Genomic DNA, 26533 nt, shown 5'->3' on the forward strand with positions numbered 1-26533 from the left:
CTTTATGTCATTATCAAAAACTTTGCTGGTGTACTTTAACTTGATTATTTACAAAGAAGTAAACATTTGCCCCCACCCACCCACCCACCCACCAAAAGATAACGTCAAGTCATCGTTAGTTATAACTAGTTATAATTGAGCTTAATTTAATCATTGAAACTTTTATTTTGACCCCTACAGACAAAAAAAAAAAAAAAAATGAACTGGTCATACATCAAAACCTGCCATTAGTAAAGTAAGAGTGGACTAAATACTGCAAGTTTATGCAGTATCAGTATTGTACTGAAATCAGCCACTGGGTGTCACAATAATCTAATCTGTTGACCCCCCGAGTTCATCTTTCCTTATCTATTTGTTTTTGAATGGAAGACAAGACACTTTTTGGGAAAAAAATATCATTCTCTATTAAATTTTATTTGTACATAAATTGTGCAACAGGAATATTTCCATCTGAAAACACATGAAAAATCGTTTCTGAAAGGCCACCAAATCATCTGCATCACTACCGCCTTTGTCACATACACTCACAGAATTGGCTCGATGTTGTGTACTCCCAACCACCGTACAGTCCGTTACATTGTGCCCTATGGAGTCCAGCTGCAGCATCGATTCAGTTATTCAATTGACTATTATAGTGCATGTGCCACCCATTCAAAACTATCTGAATCAGCGCAAATGGAGATTGCAAAAATGTCTGGCTGTGAAAAGAAGACCAGAGCACCAAGAACTCTGTATTTCAAGCTTAAGGCATGGTCAGTTTACAGTATCATCAGTATTACTGTTGAGAAGGTGTGTTAAAAGTTCAAGCTGAAATCAAAAAACAACATATGAACAAAAAGAAAGAAAAAAAAAAAGGGGGGGGGGGGGGGGGAGCTTTCCTTTTTGCCAGTATAAGAAAAGTTTCCCTTTGATGAAGTAGAGTAACTCCAAAAGGACAAAAACTAAAAATCAATGACAGAACAGCAGTAAAAGTATGTGTCTTTAGGGTCTGTGGGGGATTTCAGGGATTGCAGCAAAATCCTGGAATGTATCCTGTTAAACCTACATTTACGTACAGATCAATATTTCTTATATTGTTTGGGCAAATCAAATTTCTGACCTATACATGGTAGCGTTATGTCCATCTTTAACAGCTTACATACAGTCATGTCCAGTATCCAATAGGGCATTGAGGAATACTTTCCTCTATCCCACTAAACTGTTGTTTATTGTGTATTCAAATCCCTTCTGAGGAAATATTAGGAACCTTCTGCTTACTCCAGTATATAGTGTTTCATGAGTATATGTAAGGATATCAAGATGCATACCAATGGTTAACGCTAATTAAGACTTGTATCAACATGAAATATTAGCCAAAATTCTGTGTGCATGAAAACTGGCTTACAGTATTTGCTCATGCACATTTCCCTATGGAGTGTTGAATAGGCAGGCACTGTGACTTTGTGAAATGTTGAACAGTGAACTAGCTCAAAAGGTTACAATCATACCATTGTAGTTTGATAATAGCTCCTAACTGCTTGGTTCTTGATTATGAACTCTAGACATATGCCTTAGGAGGGCAGCAGGTTCCCAAGGACTCTGCCAGAAGAGCGCACAAAGCCTACAGGTGTGCTTAACATGGTTATGAATGCTGTAATCACACTGAGCACCAAGGAGTGGTGGTCAGTTCTCTTCTATAAGGTTCAAGTCAAGTTCTGTGCAGTCTCTTTCAAAAATCGTTTGTCCTCCATCTGTCACAGTCCTTTTTATTTTATCATCATCATCATCTTCTTCTTCTTCCTCCTCCTCCTCCTCACTTTCACTTAGTGGCCCAATGCTCGCTCGTCCCAGGAACTCGGCGGGGGAGAAGGCCGAGTGCTGCTCTGCCTGGGAAGACACTGGAACTATGCAGCCACTGGTACCACAAACTAGGGTCTCGCCATTACCAATCTACACAGGAGAAAGAAGCATCATGGTCATCACGTGACAATTCTAGGCACTTCAACATGTGACAAAACACCTCACCAAAAAAAAGAACAAAACGAACAAACAAACAAAAAAAAAACCCAAAACCATCACCATCCACACCAAAAAGTAATAAAATACAGGTGGCATGGTGATGACATCACAGGAAGTACATCTGATTGCATGGAAGTGCCAGTTTCTTTGGTTAAGTATAGATGAACTGATAGAGTGAATGGGCGTATAAATATGAACCAAAAAAAAAAAAAAAAAATCAAAATGAGTGAGTGAGCACTGCTGATTATTATGGCACCAATGGCAAAAATAAAATCCATTACTAATGCAGCCTGTGACAGAGCAGAAATCACGTTTTTACCCTTCACATCGTTACTTTTGTATAATATTGCTGAGCAGTATAACGCCCTCTATAATGGCCCCATCATGTCTGAATGAAGCTATAATGAACATTTACATAAGGAACAAAATAAATTAAAAAAAAAACCCACAAGACAACACACAAACATTACTTTAACAGATTGATGAGACCAGAAATATTGCATATTCCATCTCTGAAAAGGCCAGCAAAGTCTGCATTTAAGGATTTAGTTTGGAGAGCCTTTGTTAACTTTTTCTTCTCATATCAAGGCATAATGAATAAGTAAGTTAGTTTTGCTTTAGTAAGCAGCTGCAGGCAGCGATTAACCTGTGACCGGAGTCTCATTATGGTTTGAACTTGTTTTCAGCAGAGTGCATCTGCATCATATCCTGGTTACTGTATGAAAGCAAACTTCTAGTGGTGATAGGAAAACTACAGCTTTAGACACTTGTGTAGTGACTTTAGTCTCCAATTAGGTAAAATTGGCTGCACCAACAACACAACCCAGAACCCAGTCCTGACTGCACTGCTGTGAGTGATACAGAGATATGGAAGCAGACCTGGGGGGTCCATTTCTCACTAATGGTCCCAACATAAACACTAGTCTGAAATGAGGAGAGCTGATTGTGTGTGGGCCAAGCTCAGTTATGCTGAGCCAGAGTCAGAGGCCTACTATTTTGCTCCTAGGTCCAAGGGCGGGGACCATGAGCAAAGGTGAACCCAGATCTGCTGATTACTCCATTACTGATACCAGTAACTATGTGCATCTCAATATATGGGCCACAATGATGAGATTGAAAGACACTAGCTACCCTGACAGCCCATTGGGTGTTTCTTCCTCACCTGTGTCATCTTGCTGAAGTCGAGGCCTGGCCTGGGGCATGGCAGGACATCTTGGTCATGGCGCCTCTTCAAGCGAGGTTTTCGCATGTCGCAGGGCTGCGAATGGCATCGAGGCAGCGCTGGGTGCAGGTCGCGCCTAGAGGAGGATGGTGTACTGCAGGCTGAAGTGGGAGACGGAGACAGGGCAGGGTGCTCCATGCCAGAACAGCCATATGTCAGAGCAGAAGCAGGGGAGGGCTGAGGGGGCAGGAGCACCACAGAGGTGTCCTGAATGTGCACAGGGGAGAGGGAGAAGCGGCGATGTAGCACTGAGTGAGAAACCAGGGGGGCCGGTGAAGAGGAGCAGGAGGAAGGGGTAGCAAAGGAGGCAGAGCAGGCTCCTTTAAGCGTGTCACAGGGGTCCCATGGGAAGCTCCATGGTAGTGGGGAGTCAGAGGACAGTGCTAAGCTAAAGAAAGTAGGGCTAGAGGAGGAGTGTAGGGAGGAAGAGGTGAAGGAGGAACCGGGGCCACAAAGTGGCAAAGAGCTGGCTCCAGAGCCTGAACTAGATGCTCCTCCACTTTGGCAACCACGTTTTACTGGGGTCCAAACCTTGGATGCACTAGGATGCCAGGTGGAGCGGCACCGAGACAGGTCCTCTGGAACAGAAAGGGAACGGCAGTGGCGTTTTGGAGGAGGTGGGGGAGGAGAGCTCTGGAAAGCCTTGTCTGTAATGGAAACCTCTGGTCTGTGCAGAGGTTCCCCACCTTGGTAAGGAGGCCATAGGGGGTCTAGTCCACAGGAAGTATCCTGAGGGTTGGCTTTGGATGATGGGTGTGTAGCTAAGCTGGTCTCTGAAAATGCCAAAAGGGAAACATGAGACATTTTCTCACCGATAGGTTGCAAATGCTGCACTTAATTCAATGAACTTGCCTTGTGTCGATCTGCAGGCACTCCACGAGATAGTGGGACTGGAGCCCACTGCGGGTAATGACTGAAACAGAAACATAATAACTTAAATTACCAGAACCCATAAAACGAAGTGAACCAAAGGAAAAAAACTGAGCAAATTAAAAAGGACAAGATATAGTTTGGTATCCTACTCACCACATTCACATTGAACGAGAAAGCCTTGTGATAAGGCTCTTCCAGACTCTGCTTACGGAGCTGCTCTGTGATAAGCGTCACCATAATTGTAGCTATGGTTCAGGGATAGACATGGAGACGATGAGGAGATTCACTGAGGGCAGTGGGAATTTGTCAGAATACTGGCGTGGTTTGTGGTGTCCCCTCCACACCTCAACCAGCCAGACTGACCCAACTTTCTCACTATGCCACCATCATCTTTGTGCCACCTAGAGGGACAGTTGAGAAGGGATCAGTATGAAACAATGTCAATGATTAACTGAAACTTGTGACAACATTTACGAGAAAGCACTTCATTGAACAGTAGCTTATATATTGCATAACAGATCTATCAGGCCTTGGATAGGAGTGCTCAAACATGCTATAATGTAGTGCAGAAAAGCCCATAGATAAATAAACAGAATGCCTGAATAAGTGTTAAGTGCTGACTACATATTTCTATACAAGACCCAGGCTGGAATCTATATGCTGCCTCATTCACACGTGAAAGGCAGAAGTTCACGTTCGCAAAGGCAGAGAGCACACATGGACGCGAGGAGACCCAGAACAAAGAAACACTTCACATTCCATCATGCACACTTAGTGAGTGAACATGGCCATTTCTTATTGGGACAACAAACACAAACTAGTGCAATATCACAGAAAATACAGATAATGTCCTAAGTGGAAACCTTTGTGGCAGTACCATGGGAATCAAAGTCAGTTGAGTCCAATTAAACACGACATGACAAGAGTTGTGAGTTGAAGAGAGAATGGAAGGGGGAGGGAGAGACGAAATGAATGGGGATAGGGGTTGGAAGCATGCCATAGTATCTTTGCAAGGGGGACAAAAGAACGGTGACCAGGTTTAAGGGCTTATATTACTAAGGCAAAGCCAAAATGGCATGATGCACCCAGAGAGCAGAGGAACATAAGACAGGCTGTGTGTCCATATCATTAACACACCCTCCTTTAATATTTTTTTGCATGCAAAAGCCCCCTGAATCCACAAAACAGACTGTAAAATTTACTTGCACTACACAAGAAAATCCCAGCAAACCTCTACACAGCTCCATAAACGTGCTGTGAACAAAAAAGGTACATTGCAAACTGAAACCAAAACAGAAAGACAATATATTCACTGAATTAAAATCCAACATGGTCATTTCACCTTTCCAGAGCTCTTTTTAAATCCAGAGCACCCAAAATCTAGAGTACATGTAATGCTGACACCATAACTGACAAACATATGAACTGTATCAACTTCTTAAGATAATCTTTCTTAATCTGTATTAAAACTATTGATGATATTCAGCCCTACTCATAAATACTTTGCTTCAACACTTGCTGTTAGCAGTCAGATGTGGCCTCCAGGGCCTTCCTCCTGGTGGCAGACATGGTGCTACATTGCTAGCCTAGTCCCACATGCCAGAAGACAAGCTGCTTCACCGGCACAGGAGTACAGACTGGACCTCATGATGAGCTCTGAACCCCACAGGATGACTGCATTTACTCAGAAACAGCCCAGACCAGTGTTGTCAGCCACCAACTGTCTTTAAACTTTAGCACTTTTAAACCTGGCCTACAAACTTTAATGTTACCACAAATGAATGACATGATATTCTCAAAACAACTAGCAAGGGAAATCTAGCACAAGACACTACTAATTAAGTATTAGTTAGGTTAATACAGTAGTTCTGACCTTAAGACACTTAAAAAGCAAATAAGTTTTAGACAGCTTGCCCACTAAAAACACAAAGTTTCTGTTAGCCAGATAAAAACCTATCACGTTAGCTGCAGGACAACTGCTCGTCATTGACGATGTGAGACTTATTAACATAAGCTTTACTGGCTAAATCGGATACAGATATTAGCTGGTGAGCAAAGTATACAGTAAGCTAGCTCAGCAACACGATGCAGCCCGTGTAACACGAAGTTATTAGCCGGCTCTGTTAGCTAGCTAGTATGATAACAAGTGCCCTTAGTACTGGCGTTATTTTGGTTATTCGGTCTGATTGCTACCGGTTAATGGCTTGTCATTGTGCCCGGCTGTAGCCATGATTCGTAAGAGTAAAATATGAAAAATGACGTTAAAGATATCACGGCTGGGCCGATAATGTATCTCTGGTCAGTTGTCGCGTTAGCTAGGTTACGCAGCTTGTTTGCAGGCTAGCGTGCTACAGCTGTCCTGATGTATTACCTGCGTTCAGCGGTTCCTTAGCAACCGAAGCTGCACACAGTCCAGCGGGGTATATATAGCCTTTGGGCGATACCAATATAGAGGTATTTTGTATACGCTGCCTCAAAAATAACAATTTAAGGAAATCCCGCTATACTTGTTGAAAGCATATTTTTCAGATATTGATTTTATTCACATGTTCCCAACTGAAGCTTAATTCTTAGCTACATATGTCGCACTTGTTATACACGTCTCTCTCCCGTTGACAGCCCCACATTTTAGGCCCTTCTAAATAAAGCAACAGCATGGAATCAAAACCGACAATGTCTGAACGAAATTAAGAGATTCAGTAAGAGTTATTTCTGGAATATATGGCACCATGTAATACATATCTAATTGAGCTAGCCTACCTATATCTGCGACAGACAAAAAACTTTGTGTTGCAGAATTCCTATGAACCCAACGCTTACCATTGACGCATGCGCAGTGGTTGTCGAGATCTAGCATAATGTGCCATAAAAGCTAAATCGTTGAACTACCTTGATATCTTTTATTGCGTAGCCCTTCGTACTCCTACTGCTACAGCAGTCTTTTTGTATGAGTTACACACAGAAAGAACCCAAAGAGGACATGGCAACAGAAAAACTCAGGAAAGAAGAAACTCTCGCAATGAGGAGGAGACTGATCGGGTATGCAAACGTGAAACGGGCTAACTACCTGTATTATTCTTTATGCTAGCTAATTGTCACCATTGTGTGTCACAGTGACCTGTGGACTGACACGTTGTCATTCCTTCGATTTATAGGCAGTCATGTAGACTCTTTTATTCAGATGACCCCGTGAAAATAGTACGAGCAAGGGGACAATATCTATTCGATGAAAATGGCAAGCGCTATCTGGACTGCATCAGTAACGTTCATCATGGTAAAACATTCATCATCCAGTGCACAGTCCATGATTTTTAAAACTTTGAAAAACAACTTTGAAAAATACCACACTCCTGCCTCCTAGTGGCAAAAAGATGAAATAGTAACATACAGTATGCTTTCTATTGTAGTGGGCCATTGTCACCCCAGTATAACAAAGGCTGCAGCAGCACAAATGGACCTCCTGAACACAAACACACGATTCCTGCACGACAACATAATCCTGTATGCAGACCGCCTGTCTGCCACCCTGCCTGAGAAATTGTCTGTCTTCTACTTTGTTAACTCTGGGTAAGCAATGCTATGTAATACACCCTTAGATCCACAGAAAGGTACCGCTGAGGTACCATTTCCAGTGGTTTTACATCTGTTCTTCTGACAGTTCAGAGGCCAATGATCTCGCACTACGCTTGGCCCAGCAGTACACCCAACATGAGGACGTCATCGTGCTCGACCAGTGAGATTTCTGTTCCAATGCAACAAATTCACTCCCTTCACAATACACCTGCTCATAAATTACAATGCAACTCTCCTTTTATACTAGTGCTTACCATGGACATCTAATGTCCCTCATCGACATTAGTCCTTACAAGTTCCGGAAACTGGCAGGACAGAAAGAATGGGTTCATGTGGTGTGTAAATTTATACGACCATCATTGCACAAACTGCTCACCGACAGTAGAGTCCTGCCTTTCGGAAATAATGTGTTTCATCCTCCTAGGCACCTTTACCAGACACCTACAGAGGCATATACAGAGAGGACCATCCAAACCCAGGCCAAGCGTATGCTGATACAGTCAAAGACCTCATAGATGAGGTGCACAGGAAAGGTCGAAAGGTATGTTTTAACACAGTCCCATGCAGAGCAAAACCAGTGAGATTCAAAACATCATCATACATTCATCATACAGAAACCCAATGAATAATGCTGCAATAGAAACCAATTTGTCACTTTTTCCATAGATCTCTGCCTTCTTTGCTGAATCATTGCCAAGTGTCGGAGGACAGATTCTCTTGCCCCAAGGGTACTCAGCTAAAGTTGCAGAGTGAGTAGTGGCTCAATGTCAGGCTCAGTTTTTGCTTAGCCTTGTGTACAATATGACACGGTGCGTCTCCCTCATGCTCTCTACAGATATGTGCGCTCAGCTGGTGGGGTGTTTGTGGCAGATGAGGTGCAAACAGGCTTTGGACGTGTGGGAAGTCACTTCTGGGCTTTCCAGCTGCAGGGGGACGGTTTCTGTCCGGACATAGTGACCATGGGCAAACCAATGGGCAATGGACATCCCCTGGCATGTGTGGCAACCACAGCAGAGATAGCTGGAGCTTTCACAGCCAACGGAGTGGAGTACTTTAACACAGTAATTACTGCTTTCAAGTAATATAAATAAATGATCCTTCAAGTTGACATCTTCACCTTTTCCTAGCTATAAAGACTGTGGAGTCACAGTTATGATAATTGTTACAAAAATCCAGTGATGTCTATGCAACTTTGTAATAAAGACATTCATAAATCATGACATTCACAGTATAATGTTACATGATGGTAACTACTATTAAACTGATTTAGTTACAAGACAGGGTCTTGGGGGCTACATTGATCACAGACAGAGGTTGTTGTTTGGCCATAGTACTGCATAAAATACACACTATTAAATCGACTTGACACAAATTTAATTGCTAATGAAGGTGTGGACACACATTTCTGCAAATATCAAGGTGAAATGATTTGTTTTCTCTCTGATTCCATGCAGTTTGGAGGGAATCCAGTGTCCTGTGCAATCGGTCTGGCTGTCCTTGATGTGATGGAGCAAGAGGACCTAAGAGGAAATGCCAAAAGGGTGGGAGCACATCTGAAAGATTTGCTCACAAAGCTAAAAACAAGACATCAAATAATTGGAGAAGTTCGGTAAGGATGCAGCGACCAGTGCGCAGTCTCAATGAATTCAGTTAAGATTTCCAGAAGTCCATTCACAGAGTCCATGACGTTTTAGAATCAGAAACGCATTTAACGTGTTTAAAAATACATAAAATAATTAAACACATTAATCAATAATGACACAAGGCTGACATGGTCATCATTAAGATTCTCTTGCCAAAGGAGAAAATCAGAGAAACAGATCTGGCCACTGATATCCATTTACAGTGTATGATTTAATTATACTGACTAATTAAAGCCGTTAAACCCCATTGGTACATCCTCACAGGTGTTAATTTATCTCGACTGATTGGACCTCTTCTCAATGACAGTGTTTGATTGTCATTTCTCTGACTCTTATTAGTTTTGTTGCACTAGTTTAGGCAAAGCAGTTCATACTCTTTAAGTTTGGCTACACTAATTTTTCATGCCAGAAACTAATTCAAAGTAAATGTATTATGAGATGTTGTAAGTGAGGTGTAAGTAACTTTAAGTGTGTAAAATGTCCTCAGTGAAAATGTGTCTCCTCAAACACAAAAATCCATTTCCTGGATGCATTATTAATTTCACAACCGATTTCATTTTTTGCAGTGTATCAGGCCTTTTTTACTGCATACATATTGACTTGTCATAGTAGTGAAAGCACAGGTGTTACTAATAACATTGACAAAGTGTCCTGAAACCCCCTCGATACTGTAGCAGCAATAGAATTGAGCCATCATTAATTTTACTAATTACACCTGTTTTTCCTACTGTCATCATCAAAATGTGTTCTGTGGAAACAACCTACATATGACACTTGCTATTTCTGATCCCAAGAGTCCAAATTTAAGCTTTTCATTTCAATACTGAGCAAAAATTAAGGAGGGCAAAAGTGACATAAATACCCATCAGTGGCACTGAATTACTTTGTTTAACCTGAATGTTGAACAGATCAAATCAAGTATTTCTCTTGTCAAAATAATTGTCTTCTTGTAATGGGCTATATTAATATAAATTCAATCACACTTCCTTCGATAATATGCAGATATACAGTGACTTTCTCTAAACGTGATTCTGAAATACACCTTACATAAGTATTTACCATTTATTTTTCTCATTTTGACAAGAATGTGTCTATGCAAACATGGAAGCTAAAATATATTTTTGTATTTTCACAGAGGTGTGGGACTGTTTGTGGGTCTTGAGCTGGTGAAAGACAGAGAGCAGAGGACCCCTGCCACAGAAACAGCAGCACGGCTGGTGAAGAGGTATTAGAGGGAAAAACAGTGGTCGATAGTTTTGGTTGTAATCTGCTATAATAAAAAAAAGAAGGGACTTACCACCTATAACCTAATTTTGGTATACACCATCTCTGCCATGTAGTATTCTGTGATTTAATTCAATGACCCATTTTTTAAATCAGGTTGAAAGAGGAGGATCGAATCTGTGTCAGTACCGATGGCCCCTGGGAAAATGTTGTGAAGTTTAAACCTCCTATGTGCTTCAGCATGGAGGACGCAGAGCTGGTGGTACGCTGTATTGACCGCATCCTCACAGGTTAGTTACACTACGTTACCACAGGACTGTATGTAGGTATGCATTTACCTCAACTACATATATATCTGAATACAGTGAAAGAGTTGTTTACATACATATATATACACAATAAGTGCAGAATAAATCATCAAATGTCTTATTTCCTAGACATGGAAGCCAATGACCTTTAAACTGGAAAAGGAAGACATCTAAAGGTTTGTTAAACCTGTAGAAAACTTTTTAATTGCATCAGACATTGTCAGATGGTCACATTCATGAAGTTCAGAGGTAGAGATATGAAAGGTCTATACTTGAGGTTCCAGTAGATCAAACAAGTTCATTCATTTCACTTAGAACATGTTGCCGCTTTCCACTCAACGCTGACCAGCGTGGGGACTCACTCCATTTTTGAAATTCGTATCTGCTTTTGTATTTGTAGATTTTTATGGGAATATCAAAGCGGTGACAGTAGATTTCAATTTATTGTCAATATCGGATGACTGATTTTCTGGAGCTGTTAAATCTAAAAGTGAAATATTGGTTTTTTTTTTCCCGCCAGGTGTTCAGTGCCAATTCACTGTCATATTGGAAGAATGAGGAGACGCAAGCAGTCACCTTTCTAATGATACCCAGCCAATTGGAGGTAAACATTTACAGTGATGCCAGCTACAGCACACCATTACCGCCCTGGGGTATGACCAATCTACAAGACGCTAATGTGACACAAATCAACTTCAGACACTTTTATCAAGATACTAATAAACAGTTAATCCTTTTTTCCCCCCATCTTGACTCTTATGTTCTTTTTCCAACAGTAAAAATATTTAAAATAATAAGTCCCAACTTAACACTGATCAGCAACATGTTCTCAATACACAGTATGTTTGAGTTAAGCACTTACCAGACCACTATCATTAACTCCTGGACACATTCACAAATATGCTCAAGTATCGCAGTTTCACATCTAGTTGAGTATTAACACTCGGCCAGTTTATCCTGCAGGTAGTGAAGCCCTCTCCCACAGCATTCCCAAAGAGGCATCCGTAGAGATGTTAACATTACTCGTGACAAAATCAAGCAAGCCATTTAACAGTACAAAACATTTAACATTAACTTTACAAATAATAACAAAAAGATCCATTTGTAATATAAATCAAAAGTTTATTTCTACCAATTTGCCCAAGACACTAGAGGAATGAGTTTCCAGTGAGAGAGGGAGTACCCTCTTACATTAACAGGCTTGCGTTCAGTTGTATTACACTAGTAAAGCCACTTAAAATTGCAGACATGATTGGGGGGGAAGAATTTCCTTAAAAGCCAAAAGAAAAGAAAAAAAAAAAAAGATGCTGGTTGTCTTCGTCTACTAGGCCATCTGCAAACATTCAGTTGACACGCTTACAATGAACCCTTTGATTACTTTAAATCCCTTATTTTTCCTCACCCCACATCTGAAGCCATGCAACTCGCATCCAACACTCAGCACGGGAGATAACTAAAGATCTAGAAACACCAAAAGAAAAGGAAAAAAAAAAAAGCAAAATTGTTTTATTCGTGAGCTTTAAAAGCTCTTGCTCCTGCTCGTCTGTAAATCCAGTAGACATGTAAAAATACAACCATACAATACATTAGATTCAAAAAGGTACCAAAAAGTACAGTAAAAATAACACTTCCATCACTGGAAATGTAAATGGACACAAAACAATATAAAATAAAAAGTGGAAAAGTGACATTTGCTTCCCCAGTTCCTCACTTGATCTGTACAAATGGAGCATGAGTCCAAATTTCTGCCAACTCCAAAGGAAAAGCCAGAGCCCATGTTCGCTGTGGTCAGACCATGGATCTCTTTTTCTTATTTACTTTAGACCTTAAGAGAAAAACACGGTGCTTAACGTTACTGAGAATAAACCAAATGTGGCATGCAGTTACACATAGACAGACAGGTGCATGAATGAGTTTGACAGGTCAGTGAATGGACAGACACTTTTTTTTTGGGAGGGGGGGGGACAACCGCTAGCTGTTACACCTAGCACCCTAGTGAAAGGTGAAACGATCCTAATTCCTGTTCTCAACCACCACCAACTCAACCCTTATTGATCAAGTAGTGTTTGTAGAGATGCATCTTAAGATGGCTGACAGGTGGAATGAATCCATCTTTAATGATCACAGACCCCACAACACGGCCTACCCTAACCCCACCACAATGTTTGAATGGATTTAGAGTAGATGGAGATCTTTGGGGGGGTCAAAAAGGCACCAATGGTCACAGCTATGTTCTCATACTACCACGGATGATGCAAAAATGCATACCTGCACTACGTGTGATCAGTATGGCTTGTAGCTACTCTGGTGGCCTCCACGTCTTGGAGTTTTCCCATAGCTTGTATTGCCCTGGTCTGGAGGACAAGAGAAAAAGGGACTGAGTTCTTCTGTACAACAAGGAGGACCAAGAAAATAAAGTTCTCATTCTTTTTTCTTTCCCTGGGGGCACTTATCGCTTACTGTAATCGTAGCCACCCCCATAGCCGTAATAACCAGCAGGGTAGTCATAGTTGCCGTAGCCGCTATATCCGTAGCTTTGCTGTCCGTAGCCATAGTTCTGGTTGTATCCCTGGTTCCAGTAGTTGTTGTAGCCTTGATTCCAGTTCTGGCCCTGGCCTAGAAACAACAGGTGAGGCCTTTGTCACAACTCTCAGGCACACAGGACCCAAGTACTTACTGTGCAACAATGCAAGTTTACCAATGAAAAGGTTCAACAGATTTTGGTATACATGAATAGAAGCGCTTACCTCCACGGCCCCTGCCACGTCCTCCATATCCACGGGCACCATACTGCTGCTGCTGGTAGACCTCTTTGGGCTGGGCTATTTTGATTTCACACTGCAACATCACACAAGAGCATATTTACATTTGTTAAGTTTACGAAAGCAAATACATTGTAGCTTATTTCACATGTAACAAACGTGTGATATGCCATTACCTTGCTTCCACCGACATTGTGGTATTTTTTCTCCATAACCTTCTTGACAGGAGCCTCATCTTTATACGTGATAAATACGAAACCCCTCCTCTTTTCCGTCTTTGGATCTTGAGGAAGCTCAATTGTCTCAATCTATACAAAAGTTAAAGAAATATTGAAGCAACGGCATTGTTGTAATTACTCAATAACCAAAAACACACTGGCAAATGATAGTACCTCTCCAAAGGTTCCAAAGTATTCCTGAATGACTTCCTTGGAAGTGTCTGGGTTAAGGCCTCCCACAAAGATTTTCTTGACTGGATCCTTCTTCATGGCCATGGCCTTTTTGGGGTCGATCTGTCGCCCATCTAGCCTGTGCTCCTTCTGTTCAAGAACCTAATAAAATAAACATAACAAAACATTGAAAATTGCCAGTATTCTAAAACACATTAAGACCCCCTTAACCAGTATCTCCACTCACCTTATCTACACTGGCTGCATCTTTGAAGAGAATAAATCCGAAGCCTCTTGACCGGCCCGTCTGCTGGTCCATCTTTATGGTGCAGTCTGTCACCTCACCAAACTTAGAGAAGTAATCTTTGAGATCCTTCTTGCTTGTGTCCCAGCTGAGACCACCGACAAACATTTTCCTATGCACAGAAAGAGGGGGAGGGGACATGTTGAGCATTGCATGCAGTAGAGCTACACCAACTTTATATATGTCTCTGTGTGTGTGTATGTGTGTGGGTGGGAGGGGGGGTTGTTGGGCAGGAGGGGGGCCAAACGTACACACTGTTCCAGAACATCTGTTGACCCAGTGACGTAGGGAGGCAGGCTACAGCTGCTTTAGCCTCGTGCTATTATACTACATTAATGCAATTTACTGAAAATTGCTTAAATATTACAAAAAAAACACGCGTCTCCGTAGATTCACATAAGCCAATACATGTTAGATTTGATCCCTACCCATGCGCCCATCCCCCCTCCGCTCTGCACATGGCGCCAACAAAGGCCGGCTGAACAAAGAAACATGGAAAAGCACGAGTGCTGCCGGTTTAGTAAAAGATCCGCAGGATGTCTTCTCAAACTCACCCCGCATCCTCCTCGCCTTTGCTCGCGTCGATCTGGCCGCCCTCCGTTCCGCCGCCGTTTTGCGAGCTCTCGTCCGCCTCGGGCCCCGCGCCTTCTCCGCAGTCATTCACGGCGCTGTCGTCGGTCGCCTCCTCGGTGTGGCCGGCTCCGTTAAAATCATCGTCGACTTCGTGGCCGTTTTCCGATGTTTCCATATACTGCTGCTCGGTCTCAGACATTTTGCACTATTATACCTGCGGCCAAAGAAGGGAAAAAAATCGTTAAATTACAAAATCACACTGGTTATATAATCACTCATGCCGTGCATGCATCGCCATTTACACGGTGCCAATACATGCATTTCCCACCATTTTGGCCGGCACGGTCGCTTTCCATACATTCACAGAAAGACCCAGTTTCTCCCCAAGTGCCAGCAAATGGCAGCGTCGTATCGTTTACTTACACAACACAGAAACCACCCGCCACCCTTAAAGCACATTTCTGCTATAGCGATAGAAAAACGTGTAACCATCTGTATCACACTGATAAACCGAGCCCGGACTGTGCAACTCAAATTCGCAGTTACGTAATGCAGAGGCCGTGCTCGTAAGGCCTGTGTTTTCTACTCATTTCAGATATTTAAATCTACATCTACAGGAAAATACAACTCATAATTACAACAACCAGAGTACTTACTTGACAATATAATGAAAAAAACCAAGGGTAAAGAAGTAGGAAAACCTGCTTACTGGTCACACCGCCGTACAGCTCTCTTTAAGATGGATTCTCCCACACGACGACAACTCGTGGTTGGTTTTCTAGCACCGGCAGAAAAAAACTACATTTCTGCAGAGAAGCCTTCTGATTGGCTGATCCGTGCTGCCAATCATGGAGACGGCCAATTACATCGCGACGCTTTCTTTCACAGAAAATGTTCACGCCCTTCACACACAGGAAGGAACTCGGAGTACCTTTTCTGTGTCTCACGAGAAAAGATTGCTTCAGTGCACGGAAATTTAGATTTGAGACAGCTAAAATATGCTGAATAGACACACTGTTGCGTCGAATAACGCTACAAAGCTTTAGTCTCTACTGTTACTTTATGAATTTGACAAAAAAGTAGTCCAATGGAACGGTAGTACAGTCCACGGTTGTGCGAAAATGAACGGACGAAGTGTGTGGAAAATGTCTAAAATGTAGATATTTGCATCTCTGTGCAATATTATTATTGGATAAACGCATAAAGAGCTGTCATTAAGCTCTTTATATTTGTACATGGACGTTTTATTCAGTGACACAAGAAACATTGAACAGGTGTTGGATGAAATAACAGACACCCCAAAAATAATGAAATAAAACACAAAGTACAATGGACACTCATTTTGTGGTTATATGCTGTGTTTATCGGGTCTGTCAGAAAGGTGTTGATTCAACTCCATGGTGATCAATGTGGCCATAATATGATGTACTGCGATCCACTGTAAATTGCTCTTTTTTTCTCTAAATCCTGTAAATAGTAGACCATCTGAAATTAACTGGCATGTGTTGGTCTGTTTGATAAAGGAGGTATGACTTGATTTATCATCCATCCATCTATCTATTTGTATACCCATTAAGCCCTCCTTGTGTAGAAAGCCTCTCCAGCAGATCTTCAATCTACCACAGCTTGGCAAGGTCTGGCTACACAATGAATTAGATACATACAAAGATGAAGCTACAATCATTATGTTACAAACTGCTGCAGACCAAACAGTCAAATTGTTTTTAAAGACTTAATCATCCATGTCTCAATATTTACAATTAATCTCTTAATATTTATCTTCTGTGATAGCTGAACTACAATAAAAAAACATACTAGTGTTAGAGTGGTCTTTGAGATTGTTTTTCTTGCATAATCAATCTCTTAACTGTCATGAAAGCTGCTGTGAAGCAGCCTGAATAAAATACTTTAATGCTTATTTGATGTGTTTGTGAAAGATTGAGTTATAAACAAATCTGAGATATTCCATTTATTGAAGGATTAAAACCAGTTGCTAGTGTTCTTATATAAATCTTCTGTGTTTGCTTTAGACTGTGAAACAAGTCGCACCCTTTAAAAAAAAAACGAGTTAAAAAAGAACAAATGGTTTGTAAGTAGGCCAACTTCACTGCAACACAAACAGATGATTAGTGGTAAAAAAAAAGGCATTTTATTTGATCAAAGGACTGAACAGACAAATCTGCTAGATCACTTGGAATTATGTATTCATCCCTCTTTTTCCCCAGATGTCATTCTGCTTCTTCCACAATGGCTTCTTCACATATTTGAGGCATGTTTGGATTGTGTTTGATCAGCCAGTCAGCAAGCCAAATCTACAGAGAACAACAGTGCCGGATAATAGAGTAAGATGTTGCAGGAACCAAAGTTTAACACTAGCAAACATTCGATGGCAATAAATAACTGGCTAATGAATACATCTGTCCACCTGTATATCTATAAATATTGAACATTGAATACTTACACAGGGGTTGAGAGGTTTGTGCTTGCAGAGCTCAGTGAGTCCATGTAGCAAAGTCGGGTTTACGTATCTGCTCAGGTATTCTTCGGTTGCCTCTCTTGTAGGAAAGGGCTCGATTACAGCTGCGGCAAGAACGCATTTGGGTTACAGAATCGTAGACGCATTTTTATACAAATAACAGTCTGTGCGAGAGAGAGAGTGTGTGTGTGTGTATTACTTACAGTTTGGGAACATGAATTTAATCTCCCTCTCAGCTGCATGAAATGACTCGCTACCATGAAGTGCGTTCTTCAAGTCAGAAGTGCCATATTTTGCTCTAAGGCTGAAGAAATCAAACAGCACAAACGTTTAACCTCTAAATTGACATTCGATGCATTAGCAGGCACTTAACTATCTTGCATGATATTATGGGATAGATTACAGGCCTGGTTTGTGTGTAGGCCCCACTTTCCTGTCAGCCTTCCAAGGCAATGATTCACACATAATGCCCACAACTGTAATACAATACATATAAATAAAAGCACATGTGCCATAGAAGGAACACTTTTTAAGTTATCAGACTGACCATTCTGGATGAGTTTCTCTGGCCTTGGTGCTGTTGACAGGTCCTATGATGGACTTCCAGTGGGCAATTGCATTGGTACGGGCCAGAGTGAGGGCGATGACGGGGCCAGAGCTCATGAAGGCAGTCAGGCTGGGAAAGAAGAGCTTTCCATACTGGTCTGCGTAGAAGTCACTGCACTGCTCTGGACTTAACTGCAGCTTCCGCTTCTGCCGCAGGGATGAAGTATTGGAAACTTGAGTGAAATGTGTGCAGAAAGCTGAATCCAATTTACTGGATCATAGACAATCCACTTATTTATCTTCAACTCAGATCCAGATGATTGAGATGAATTTTCACAGACTTAAGTGAGACAGTGTTTGTCAGGAAGTATTGGAGACCATCCACATGGCATCTGATGCATTAGTAGGTGTGAGATTTTGTAAGCAATTCATTTTAAAATCCAATTAGCAAGGAAGATACTGCACCGTAAGAAATTGACCTGAATTGACAAAAATACACCTCTTAATCAGTGTCAAAAAGCAGTTTATGTCACAAACATTTAGCATTTCTTCCATGCTGATCATCTCTGTTGGGGTTATTTTGTCCTCCCAATGAGAATTAGAGCTCACCTGATTTTTGAGGCCAATATTGACCTTAATATTTAAGAGTGTGATAATTAATTTCTGATAAAGATCCCTTACATTTGGTTACTAAAGGAGTGTAACCATGATGATATACTAAGAAAGGCATTTTTCTTTTAAAAAATACACTAGTCAGTGCTCTCTGGTGGACAAACTATAGAATGGCTGTTTACCTTAAACATCTCTGGTATTTGTTCTGCAGTATCTTGTTACTTGTCAGCTATCATGTATAGAGATCACAATATATCCATACCGATGTATCAACCAGGTTATAATCAATACTGCAGTGACACTTCATGAAGGAGCATCTTATAAATAGAAAGTAACAACACAAACAAAATCCTCAACCTCTTCCTAACAAAACGCCCGCTACCGTATTTTTGAAGACATTTGAACCAACCTGTAGAATAGTGAAGCCCGACTTGAGGATAATGTCCTCTATCTCCTCACTTTTGTGGACGGCATCTGGTTTAATGAGGGCCAGAGTTCTCTCCACATAAATACGACGAAATGGGGTTTGGTCCATCTTCCCGTGTAACTTGTGCTAAACAAGTATCTGTGTATCCTCAGAGTTAAATGTGTTTAGACAGTTCTGTCTACGCAACATTAAAGTTATACTGAAATTACGTTAGCACTGGTAACACTAGCACATACGGTGTAGATGCAAAGTATTTATCAATTTAAGTGCGGTTTCTAGCTCATCTGACGCGCTGCCTCTCGCTCTGAATATCTACTGTTTGGGTTGCTAGGATACCATCGGTAAGTCTATGGTGAGCCAAGAAGGACAATCCACACAAAGAGGGTAATGTGGTCCGATTCCCAAACACAAAAAATCATTTCAGTCAATAATTTTCCCACCTTATGACTTTTAAGATATTCCCAACACCTTGATTCATCTTGGTTTTAATTGTACCGGTATATTATCTGAAATCTCACACGCTAAAAAGAAATAGGGATACTCCGAGGAAGAGCTATGGCTGAAACGCACGAGCAGTGTTTACTATAAATAAAAAAATTAATTTGACATGAGTACACATTCTTTTATTTAATTCATATTGAAATTGATCAATAAAGTCACTAGTGTTGAATTTTTACAGTACGATTCAGGTGTTGCCACATATATCGTTACTTGTCCAATTTTTTTTGTCCTCTTAACCCCTTTGACACATGATGTAATGTGACTTTCAACCGCTTCCAACTTGCAGTGCTGTCCCTGCTGATGATATACTATATTAAAAGATGAAAAAAGTTTTACCTGCAATAACCATATTTGTGCTTGTCAGAATCATTGAATTGACCATAAAGTGTTGAAGCCAACACGCCACACATATTCTTTTCAAACTGTCTTTTATTCAAAGTTACTTTGATGAAAAGTTCTTATCGGGTTCCAATAGTAACCTGCCACACTCTGATCAGGTTGTCAGTGTAGCCAGCAAACAGGGTCTGTAAAGAAATAAAGAGGGACAGAGGTCAACACTGATCACAGAATTTACAGACCTATAATAAGTTAATTAATACTGTAGCAAGTGTGTTTGTAGTACCCCTCATATTTGCAGGACTGTCACCATTGTAAATCAGAGTTATAAGTGAATGGGTATAATCACCGGGGGTTTAACATCACCACCACCAACTAGTGGGGTAGCCAGACATCTATACTTAAAGATCCTAAAGAGTTGAGTGTTATACCTGTCCATCAGCAGACCATGCCAGGGAAGTACACTGTGGGGGTTCAGCCTTGCTGTTTGTGCTGATCACTTCCTGTCTCAGCTCATCCACAATAATCTTGCCCTCCAGATCCTGCATGAGTAAAAAAGGAAAAACAGCAAGCAGAGGCAGAGCAATCAGTAACTGCACAGAGGTAGCAAAGGATCAATAACAGAAATTAAAAGATCCAGAAAGTACACAATGATACAGATAGGTCAATGATAGAGCTCAGAAACAGCCTCTTTATCATCAAAGAATACAGTTGGCATTGAAAGTTCCATCATCGCCCTTTAAACTTTAGCTCTAATTCACCAGACACTGCACAGGAGGTATTTAGGATGAAGTCTTTTACCCAGATCTTGATACTGGGGCCGGTGGCGGCACACAGCCAGTAACGGTTAGGGCTGAAGCAGAGGGCGTTGATGGTGTCACCGCTGTCCAGGGTGTAGAGGTGCTTGCCCTCATTCAGGTCCCACAGCATGGCCTGGCCGTCCTGAATGGAAAGAGGGGGAAAAAAATGTGATTTAATGACCATATTCATGAGCAAAGTCAATTTCTATGATATTTACATGCTTCTTATAAGCCAACTACTAAGTTGGTTGCATGATTATTTTTACGAGCCTTTGGCATTAACACAACTATCTTTTTTAGTGCAGGTAACACTCAGAAACAGCCTCTTTATCATCACTGTTAAACAGACGTTTATTAAGTTTCCATCACTGTTGAAACCTGCAAGCTGGATTTCCAACTGGTTCTTCAATTGAGTTCAAAATGTTAAATATGTGAAATATCAAAAATCATTCTGTGGCGGTCTACAATAATAGGTTTATATCATACCTTTCCACCGGATGCACACAGGGAGCCATCAGGAGAGACGGTCACTGTGTTCAGGTAGCCAGTGTGGCCGATGTGGTTTGTCTTCAGCTTGCAGTTGGCCAGGTTCCACACCTACGAGCAACAACAGAAAGACTTCGTCACACACACGGTAGTATGGTGGTAGATCATATAAAGCTATAAGGGTTGTGCCTTCATAAACACATTTTTATCAGTGAGAAGCTAAGATAATACATGCCAGTTTTTCCAAACCACTGGGCAAACAAAACAGTTTAATTCAGCTTCTTTTAAGAGCTACAAGAGGACTTGAGGCAACATATGAGGTGAGTTTTAAAAAGGAACAACATACCTTGACCATCTTGTCCCAGCCGCAAGAGACAATGATGGGGTTGCTGCTGTTGGGGGAGAAGCGCACGCAGGAGACCCACTCAGAATGGCCCTCATCCTGCAAAGAGAAGAAGTTCATAAATTCTCACTAAAGATTCGCTGGCTACCAAACATTAGTGATTAGTTTCATTACAATGAGATTAAATCATTGCCGTCTCTATTATAAGGCAAGCAAGATGGGACAAACATGGATGTTTACAGTTAAGTGTTTTGTTCGGCTGCTCATTCGTTAAAACATGACACCTAAATATATACACACAGGTTCAACAAAAGGTCACTATCATTTGTTGAATGATATTAAGGCACGGCAATGCAGGAAATCAACTTCACTGTTGTTCCATGCTAGTTTTGTAAAAAAATGTTTCCACTGATTACTAATTGAGCAGAATTTTTCCTTATGACATTAATTTGAACTGCATTTGAGAGAAACTACAAATTAAAAAGGGCAGTTTGAAACTTCCCTACTATCTAACATCAGCTCTGTATTCAAAGTAGCGTTAGGTCATAACAGTTGAATCCACTAGAATCTAGTTCCACTGACAGACAAGAACAGGGGTCGGCAGCTCACCTGGATAGTGTACTTGCAGACTCCAAGGGTGTTCCACAGCTTGATGGTCTTGTCCCGGGAGCCAGACACAATCTGACGGTTATCAGCAGAGAAGGCCACGCTAAGAACATCCTTGGTGTGGCCAACAAACTGCCGGGTGGTGAGGCCACTGGGGAGACATCACACGAAACATTTTAGAGCAACCAAACTGTCGCAAAACCCAAGACACCCAAGTAGAAGGAAGCGTCAACAATCGCTACAGCTACACTGGGTATGAACTAATGTCTCTTTTACAAAAGCTACACACTGATTTAAGAGTCAATACAACTTTTCTTTAATCCGTTTTCTGTGTCTACACGGTGAAAGTTAAAGCTGGAGAAGGTACATGTACCATTTAATTCATCATCTCTAGGGTAAAAAATAAAAGATTGTGTGAACTGGCATCATCCTTAATCCATGAATATGTAATCTTATCACTGGATGGATTTTTGTCCCAAACTCTGCCAGTAATGCCACTTCGTCCCGTCAGACTTGTGCTGATAAAGACATTGTCAGTAACAGCTGATACTTTCAGCGTGGCTTCCTGGTGTTTTAGAAATGAGACAATCTAAAGTACAATTTTAATTTTGATTGAAATCAGGACATAAGTTTGTAGATGATACATTGCAGCATCATATGACTGACTAAAAAGAACCAGATTTCACATAATTCTGCTTTCTCAGTTTTTTAAACTTGTATTTTAGAGATTTTAGCCATATTGCCCTAAACCCTGATAGAGACAATTTTCAACATCTGTCACATTTCTGTCTATTTTGAGATCCATCAAGTTGATGCAATGTCAACCAGAGTAACTGGAAACACTGTTTAGCCTGTGTTTCTATCAACTTAACTCTCTTTACCCAGACTTGGTGTAGCTCTGCTACAGGAGTCACAAAAATGTGTGAATCCTACAGCTGAGCTACACCAGGTCCTGGTAAAGTGTATTAAATTTTACAATAAACTTGCTACTCATTATGCAGTGCAGTTATTACAAAAATTTTGGGATGAAATTTAATTACTTTAAGTAGAATCAGCATAAAAAAAGACAGATTACATGTTTCCTACAACAGAAATCATATCCGAGGTCATATCTGACTCCATGCATGCTGAATCATGCATGAAAGATTAAGGAAACTTCTGCTTTACTTTTACCTGCAGTCCCACAGGTGTTTCACAAGTACACATACAAATCGCCTACAGCAGCCCTTCAGAGGAAACTACATGACCACCTGACCAGTAGTGAAGAGATATCCACAACCTGCACTTACGTGGTGAGGTCCCACAGGCGGAGGGTGCCGTCCCAGGCGCCTGACAGGGCGAACTGTCCATCTGAGGAGATGACAACATCACTTACAAAGTGAGAGTGGCCCTTCAGGGAGCGCTGGGGGATGCCATAGTTGGTCTCATCACGGGTCAGCTTCCACATGATGATAGACTTGTCTGAAAAGAACAAAGATACATGCAGATTTTTTTTACTCCAGGTTTATAATTCGTTCAGGAAAAGAGCAGATAAGTTTAGACATTAGCATGCAATGCTAACATGGCAAGAGAACACGGTCAAACATTTAGCCAACAGGCTAAATATACGAAGATTTTAAACAACTATGTCACTTCACTTGTCTGTTATTACACGTGTCAAACATGCAATGTGTGTATCTGAGGCTGAGTTTCATTAGACGCTAGGCAGTGTTAGCTAGCTCGGCTAACCGGCGTCTTTTCAACAAAGTTTGAGCACTTTCTGTCAGTGTAACAAGAAACTACAACAACGTTATACACCCCCGTCGTAGTTTCTACATCTTTAATGTTTCACTCACACACGTAGCGTCGTTTATTTTACGTTACGGCAGCCAACCAGCTAGCTGACTAATGCTATCCCGGCCATGTTGGCGGAGCCGGCGGGGGGAAGCCTCACCTCGGGACGCCGACAGGATCATGTCGGGATACTGGGGTGTAGTAGCGATCTGGGTGACCCATCCACTGTGCCCCTTCAGGGTCCCCCTCACTGTCATCTGCTCGGTCATTTTGGCGAGGTTCGGTGGCGCCTTTTGCAAGGATGGATTCGGATTTTTCAGAGGTCCAAGGCAACCTAGGTCCTCATCGCATCTGGGCACAGAGGAAAAGGAAGTTCACACCCGGATGCAATAACTATGAGGGGTGAGCAGGCCGCAGAGGATGCTGGGAGATGTGGACTTCACGCTTTTTCACTTGCAGATGGCTGAAAGTCTCACAATATTCAACCTACACTGGTTTGAGAAACTTAGTATGAAATGTTTGTGATTTAATGGAGGTTTTATGCTTCTGAATTAAACCGCATCTGTAAAACAAATACTCCCCTTTTGACAGCATACAACACTCTCAGTCATTCACATGGACCCATAGAGAATGTATGTGGTGCTTTCAGGTTTGCAAACTGCTCAGATACTCATCAGTGATAAGAAATGTAATAACACAATTATAGGGAAAACGTGAAAAATGTTTTTTCTCGATTTTATAAGAGACACAAAAGTCAAAGTAAGAGACAACAAGACTGCAATACAAATAAATACTCTTTAAATTGACAATTTCTCCTAGACAGCGGTGGTAGATCCTTTACTTTAGTAAAAGTACCAATACTGCAATGTAAAAATACTCTTAATAGTATTACAAAATACTATGACAAGTAAATGTCCTGAATGGAAAATCCTGCTTGAGTAAAAGAACATAAGTATTGGCAGCTAAATGTAGTATTATGTAATGTAGTAAAGTATTGCAGTAAAAGTAGTGGTTTGGTCCCTCTGACTGATATATTATTATATATGACATCATTAGATTATTAATACTGAAGCATCAGTGTGTAAGCGGCATGTTACTGTTGTAGCTGCTGGAGGTGGAGCTAGTTTGAACTACTTTATATACAGTTAGCTGGTTTAGTCCAGTGGTTCCCAACCTAGGGATCGGGCCCCTCCAAAGGGTCACCAGATAAGTCTGAGGGGTCGTGAGATGATTAATGGGAGACGAAAGAAGAAAAAACAAAGTTCTGATATTCAAATCTGTTTTCAGTTTTGGGACTTTTTCTCTAATCTTTGATGTTTGGTGAAATATTGGATCGTTTGAACATTTATTGAAATGAAACCATGTGAGGAGTTTAAAGGGAAAAATCAGTATTTGGTGGAGCTGTTAACAACTCATAGACATCTGAAATGTGAACCCGACTACACACTGCTTTTTGTTAGATGTCAAAAATGTTGGAAACCACTGGTTTCATCTTCAGCAATGTGTTGTATTTTAAAAGCTTTTTATATTATCCATTGTGTTAAATATTCATCTGAAACCTAATTAAAGCTGTCAAATAAATGTAGTGGAGTAGAAAGTACAATATTAGGTACAATAATAGCTTTCAGTTTGAGGTCGATGTGAATCTTTTTTATTCATGTTCCCATCAGAGTTTTGGCTGAGCTTGCATAATTGGTTAACAATATCTTACCATTTGACTACATTTGAAATTCTAGTTTATCTAGATCATCTATGTAAAGAAATATCTGTTTTAGGTAATATCATATGGATTAACCTGGTTTATAAATGAATTTAAGAATTACTTTTCTTCTTTACAGATGCAAGTTCGAACACATCAGCCAGTACAACAACTGTGTCGAACTGTCTTGGTTTCATGTGTTTTGTCTTGACTTGTGACCAAGATTGTGGTTTTTTTTTTGCTGTCCCTTCATCTGTTTTATTGAATGTGAACAATCAATGCTACAACAATTATTGACATTTTTTTTAAATCTCTTTGTAAGGAGGATTGATCCCATGTATGTTAATTTCTTTTTTTTGATCTATGTTTATTTATGGTTATGATAGCCAGCTGTTTTTGTTCTTTTTTTCTAAGGTCTTTGTATTGTTATTGATAGGAATGCATTGTTATTGTTCCTACAAGAATAGTTATTGTAAGGCCAAATTAAATTTTTGAAAAAAGAAAATGTACATCCAGTATATCCAAAGTGATCATTTTAAAATCATTAGCAATACTATATGTAATTTTTATATATTATAATATATTATTTACACTTCCCTAAACAGGAGTTAAGAGACAATTCTTTCTTATTATTACACCCACCAATCAGTGTACAAGGTTTAAAGATAACAGTGAGATCACAAACCTTTAATACTGTATCCATTTGGATCGACTGTTTTTGAAATCTGCATCATGATGTCAGCAGTGCAGTCATGTTATTAATTGATAGGATATTTTTTTAAAATAATCTTTGTTTTTTATGTGTTAGCTGAAGCTACAAAGTTCAAACACATTGTTGAAGTATTTACTGAAATTGTGAATGCATGCTTTTATGTAAAAAATATGTATTTACCTATTACCTCATTTAAACATATAGATGAATGCAACACAGATATATAATCCCATGATGGTCCATGACTATAACAAACGTGGCACCAATTTAATAGTCACAAACACTGAACAACAAATATAGGATCATTTGTTCAAACTAGCTTTATTTAAAATTAAAAACATAAAATT

At 40.6% G+C, this 26533-nt stretch overlaps 5 protein-coding genes across 11 annotated transcripts; 1 reads left to right on the forward strand and 4 right to left on the reverse strand.

Moving 5' to 3' along the window:
* Window positions 1-393: 393 nt before the first annotated feature.
* LOC122990650 (protein FAM53C-like) lies at window positions 394-6902 on the reverse strand. Of its 4 annotated transcripts, none has more exons than XM_044364084.1 (5): window positions 6854-6902; window positions 4247-4494; window positions 4073-4133; window positions 3161-3993; window positions 394-1929 (listed from the first exon to the last, which is right to left on the reverse strand). In XM_044364084.1, the coding sequence occupies exons 2-5, from the start codon at window positions 4328-4330 to the stop codon at window positions 1663-1665; spliced, it is 1245 nt and encodes a 414-aa protein (XP_044220019.1). In that variant the 5' UTR covers window positions 4331-4494; window positions 6854-6902; the 3' UTR covers window positions 394-1662. The 4 variants fall into 4 exon arrangements, with proteins under 4 accessions (XP_044220019.1, XP_044220015.1, XP_044220017.1 ...); XM_044364080.1 differs by lacking the exon at window positions 6854-6902 and adding an exon at window positions 6465-6544; XM_044364082.1 differs by lacking the exon at window positions 6854-6902 and adding an exon at window positions 6287-6424.
* Window positions 6903-6913: 11 nt separating this feature from the next.
* On the forward strand, window positions 6914-11587 carry phykpl (5-phosphohydroxy-L-lysine phospho-lyase). Its single transcript, XM_044364079.1, has 13 exons — window positions 6914-7132; window positions 7249-7367; window positions 7501-7660; window positions 7752-7826; window positions 7914-8001; window positions 8091-8207; window positions 8333-8415; window positions 8502-8727; window positions 9121-9275; window positions 10445-10534; window positions 10690-10823; window positions 10971-11017; window positions 11362-11587. The coding sequence occupies exons 1-12, from the start codon at window positions 7041-7043 to the stop codon at window positions 10991-10993; spliced, it is 1362 nt and encodes a 453-aa protein (XP_044220014.1). The 5' UTR covers window positions 6914-7040; the 3' UTR covers window positions 10994-11017; window positions 11362-11587.
* Window positions 11588-12331: 744 nt separating this feature from the next.
* Window positions 12332-15675, reverse strand: hnrnpaba (heterogeneous nuclear ribonucleoprotein A/Ba). 4 transcript variants are annotated; one of them, XM_044364085.1, is made up of 9 exons: window positions 15579-15675; window positions 14851-15083; window positions 14240-14408; window positions 13996-14154; window positions 13780-13911; window positions 13589-13679; window positions 13302-13457; window positions 13110-13195; window positions 12332-12666 (listed from the first exon to the last, which is right to left on the reverse strand). In XM_044364085.1, exons 2-8 carry the CDS (start codon window positions 15066-15068, stop codon window positions 13125-13127), a joined length of 996 nt encoding a protein of 331 aa, XP_044220020.1. In that variant the 5' UTR covers window positions 15069-15083; window positions 15579-15675; the 3' UTR covers window positions 12332-12666; window positions 13110-13124. The 4 variants fall into 4 exon arrangements, with proteins under 4 accessions (XP_044220020.1, XP_044220021.1, XP_044220023.1 ...); XM_044364086.1 differs by having other exon boundaries at window positions 15526-15637; XM_044364088.1 differs by lacking the exon at window positions 15579-15675 and adding an exon at window positions 15293-15311.
* A 1320-nt stretch (window positions 15676-16995) lies between these two features.
* Window positions 16996-19746, reverse strand: nme5 (NME/NM23 family member 5). The gene is made up of 5 exons (XM_044364090.1): window positions 18913-19746; window positions 17893-18098; window positions 17549-17649; window positions 17331-17449; window positions 16996-17181 (listed from the first exon to the last, which is right to left on the reverse strand). Exons 1-5 carry the CDS (start codon window positions 19036-19038, stop codon window positions 17098-17100), a joined length of 636 nt encoding a protein of 211 aa, XP_044220025.1. The 5' UTR covers window positions 19039-19746; the 3' UTR covers window positions 16996-17097.
* Window positions 19747-19842: 96 nt separating this feature from the next.
* Window positions 19843-24167, reverse strand: rack1 (receptor for activated C kinase 1). Its single transcript, XM_044364089.1, has 8 exons — window positions 23936-24167; window positions 23292-23463; window positions 22006-22153; window positions 21400-21495; window positions 21054-21164; window positions 20569-20709; window positions 20199-20309; window positions 19843-19955 (listed from the first exon to the last, which is right to left on the reverse strand). The coding sequence occupies exons 1-8, from the start codon at window positions 24042-24044 to the stop codon at window positions 19890-19892; spliced, it is 954 nt and encodes a 317-aa protein (XP_044220024.1). The 5' UTR covers window positions 24045-24167; the 3' UTR covers window positions 19843-19889.
* Between the last annotated feature and the right edge of the window lie 2366 nt (window positions 24168-26533).

This window comes from Thunnus albacares, chromosome 10, assembly GCF_914725855.1.
Source record: "Thunnus albacares chromosome 10, fThuAlb1.1, whole genome shotgun sequence".
Lineage (NCBI taxonomy): Eukaryota > Metazoa > Chordata > Actinopteri > Scombriformes > Scombridae > Thunnus > Thunnus albacares.

Coding starts and splice junctions, on each gene's coding strand:
- hnrnpaba (XM_044364085.1), bottom strand. CDS start 15,068: ATGTCTGAGACCGAGCAGCAGTATATGGAAACATCGGAAAACGGCCAC. Junction 13,458..13,588: donor ACGTGGCAGGGGCCGTGGAG/GTAAGCGCTTCT, acceptor TGTTGTTTCTAG/GCCAGGGCCAGAACTGGAAT. Junction 13,196..13,301: donor TGGGGGTGGCTACGATTACA/GTAAGCGATAAG, acceptor CTTGTCCTCCAG/ACCAGGGCAATACAAGCTAT.
- LOC122990650 (XM_044364084.1), bottom strand. CDS start 4,330: ATGGTGACGCTTATCACAGAGCAGCTCCGTAAGCAGAGTCTGGAAGAG. Junction 4,134..4,246: donor TCTCGTTCAATGTGAATGTG/GTGAGTAGGATA, acceptor TTTCTGTTTCAG/TCATTACCCGCAGTGGGCTC. Junction 1,930..3,160: donor ACTTCAGCAAGATGACACAG/GTGAGGAAGAAA, acceptor TCTCCTGTGTAG/ATTGGTAATGGCGAGACCCT.
- phykpl (XM_044364079.1), top strand. CDS start 7,041: ATGAGTTACACACAGAAAGAACCCAAAGAGGACATGGCAACAGAAAAA. Junction 7,827..7,913: donor GACGTCATCGTGCTCGACCA/GTGAGATTTCTG, acceptor CTTTTATACTAG/TGCTTACCATGGACATCTAA. Junction 8,728..9,120: donor GAGTGGAGTACTTTAACACA/GTAATTACTGCT, acceptor GATTCCATGCAG/TTTGGAGGGAATCCAGTGTC.
- rack1 (XM_044364089.1), bottom strand. CDS start 24,044: ATGACCGAGCAGATGACAGTGAGGGGGACCCTGAAGGGGCACAGTGGA. Junction 20,710..21,053: donor TGTGTGCATCCGGTGGAAAG/GTATGATATAAA, acceptor CTTTCCATTCAG/GACGGCCAGGCCATGCTGTG. Junction 20,310..20,568: donor GCCCCAGTATCAAGATCTGG/GTAAAAGACTTC, acceptor TTACTCATGCAG/GATCTGGAGGGCAAGATTAT.
- nme5 (XM_044364090.1), bottom strand. CDS start 19,038: ATGGACCAAACCCCATTTCGTCGTATTTATGTGGAGAGAACTCTGGCC. Junction 17,450..17,548: donor TAAATTCATGTTCCCAAACT/GTAAGTAATACA, acceptor TTCTTGCCGCAG/CTGTAATCGAGCCCTTTCCT. Junction 17,182..17,330: donor ACAAACCTCTCAACCCCTGT/GTAAGTATTCAA, acceptor TGTTCTCTGTAG/ATTTGGCTTGCTGACTGGCT.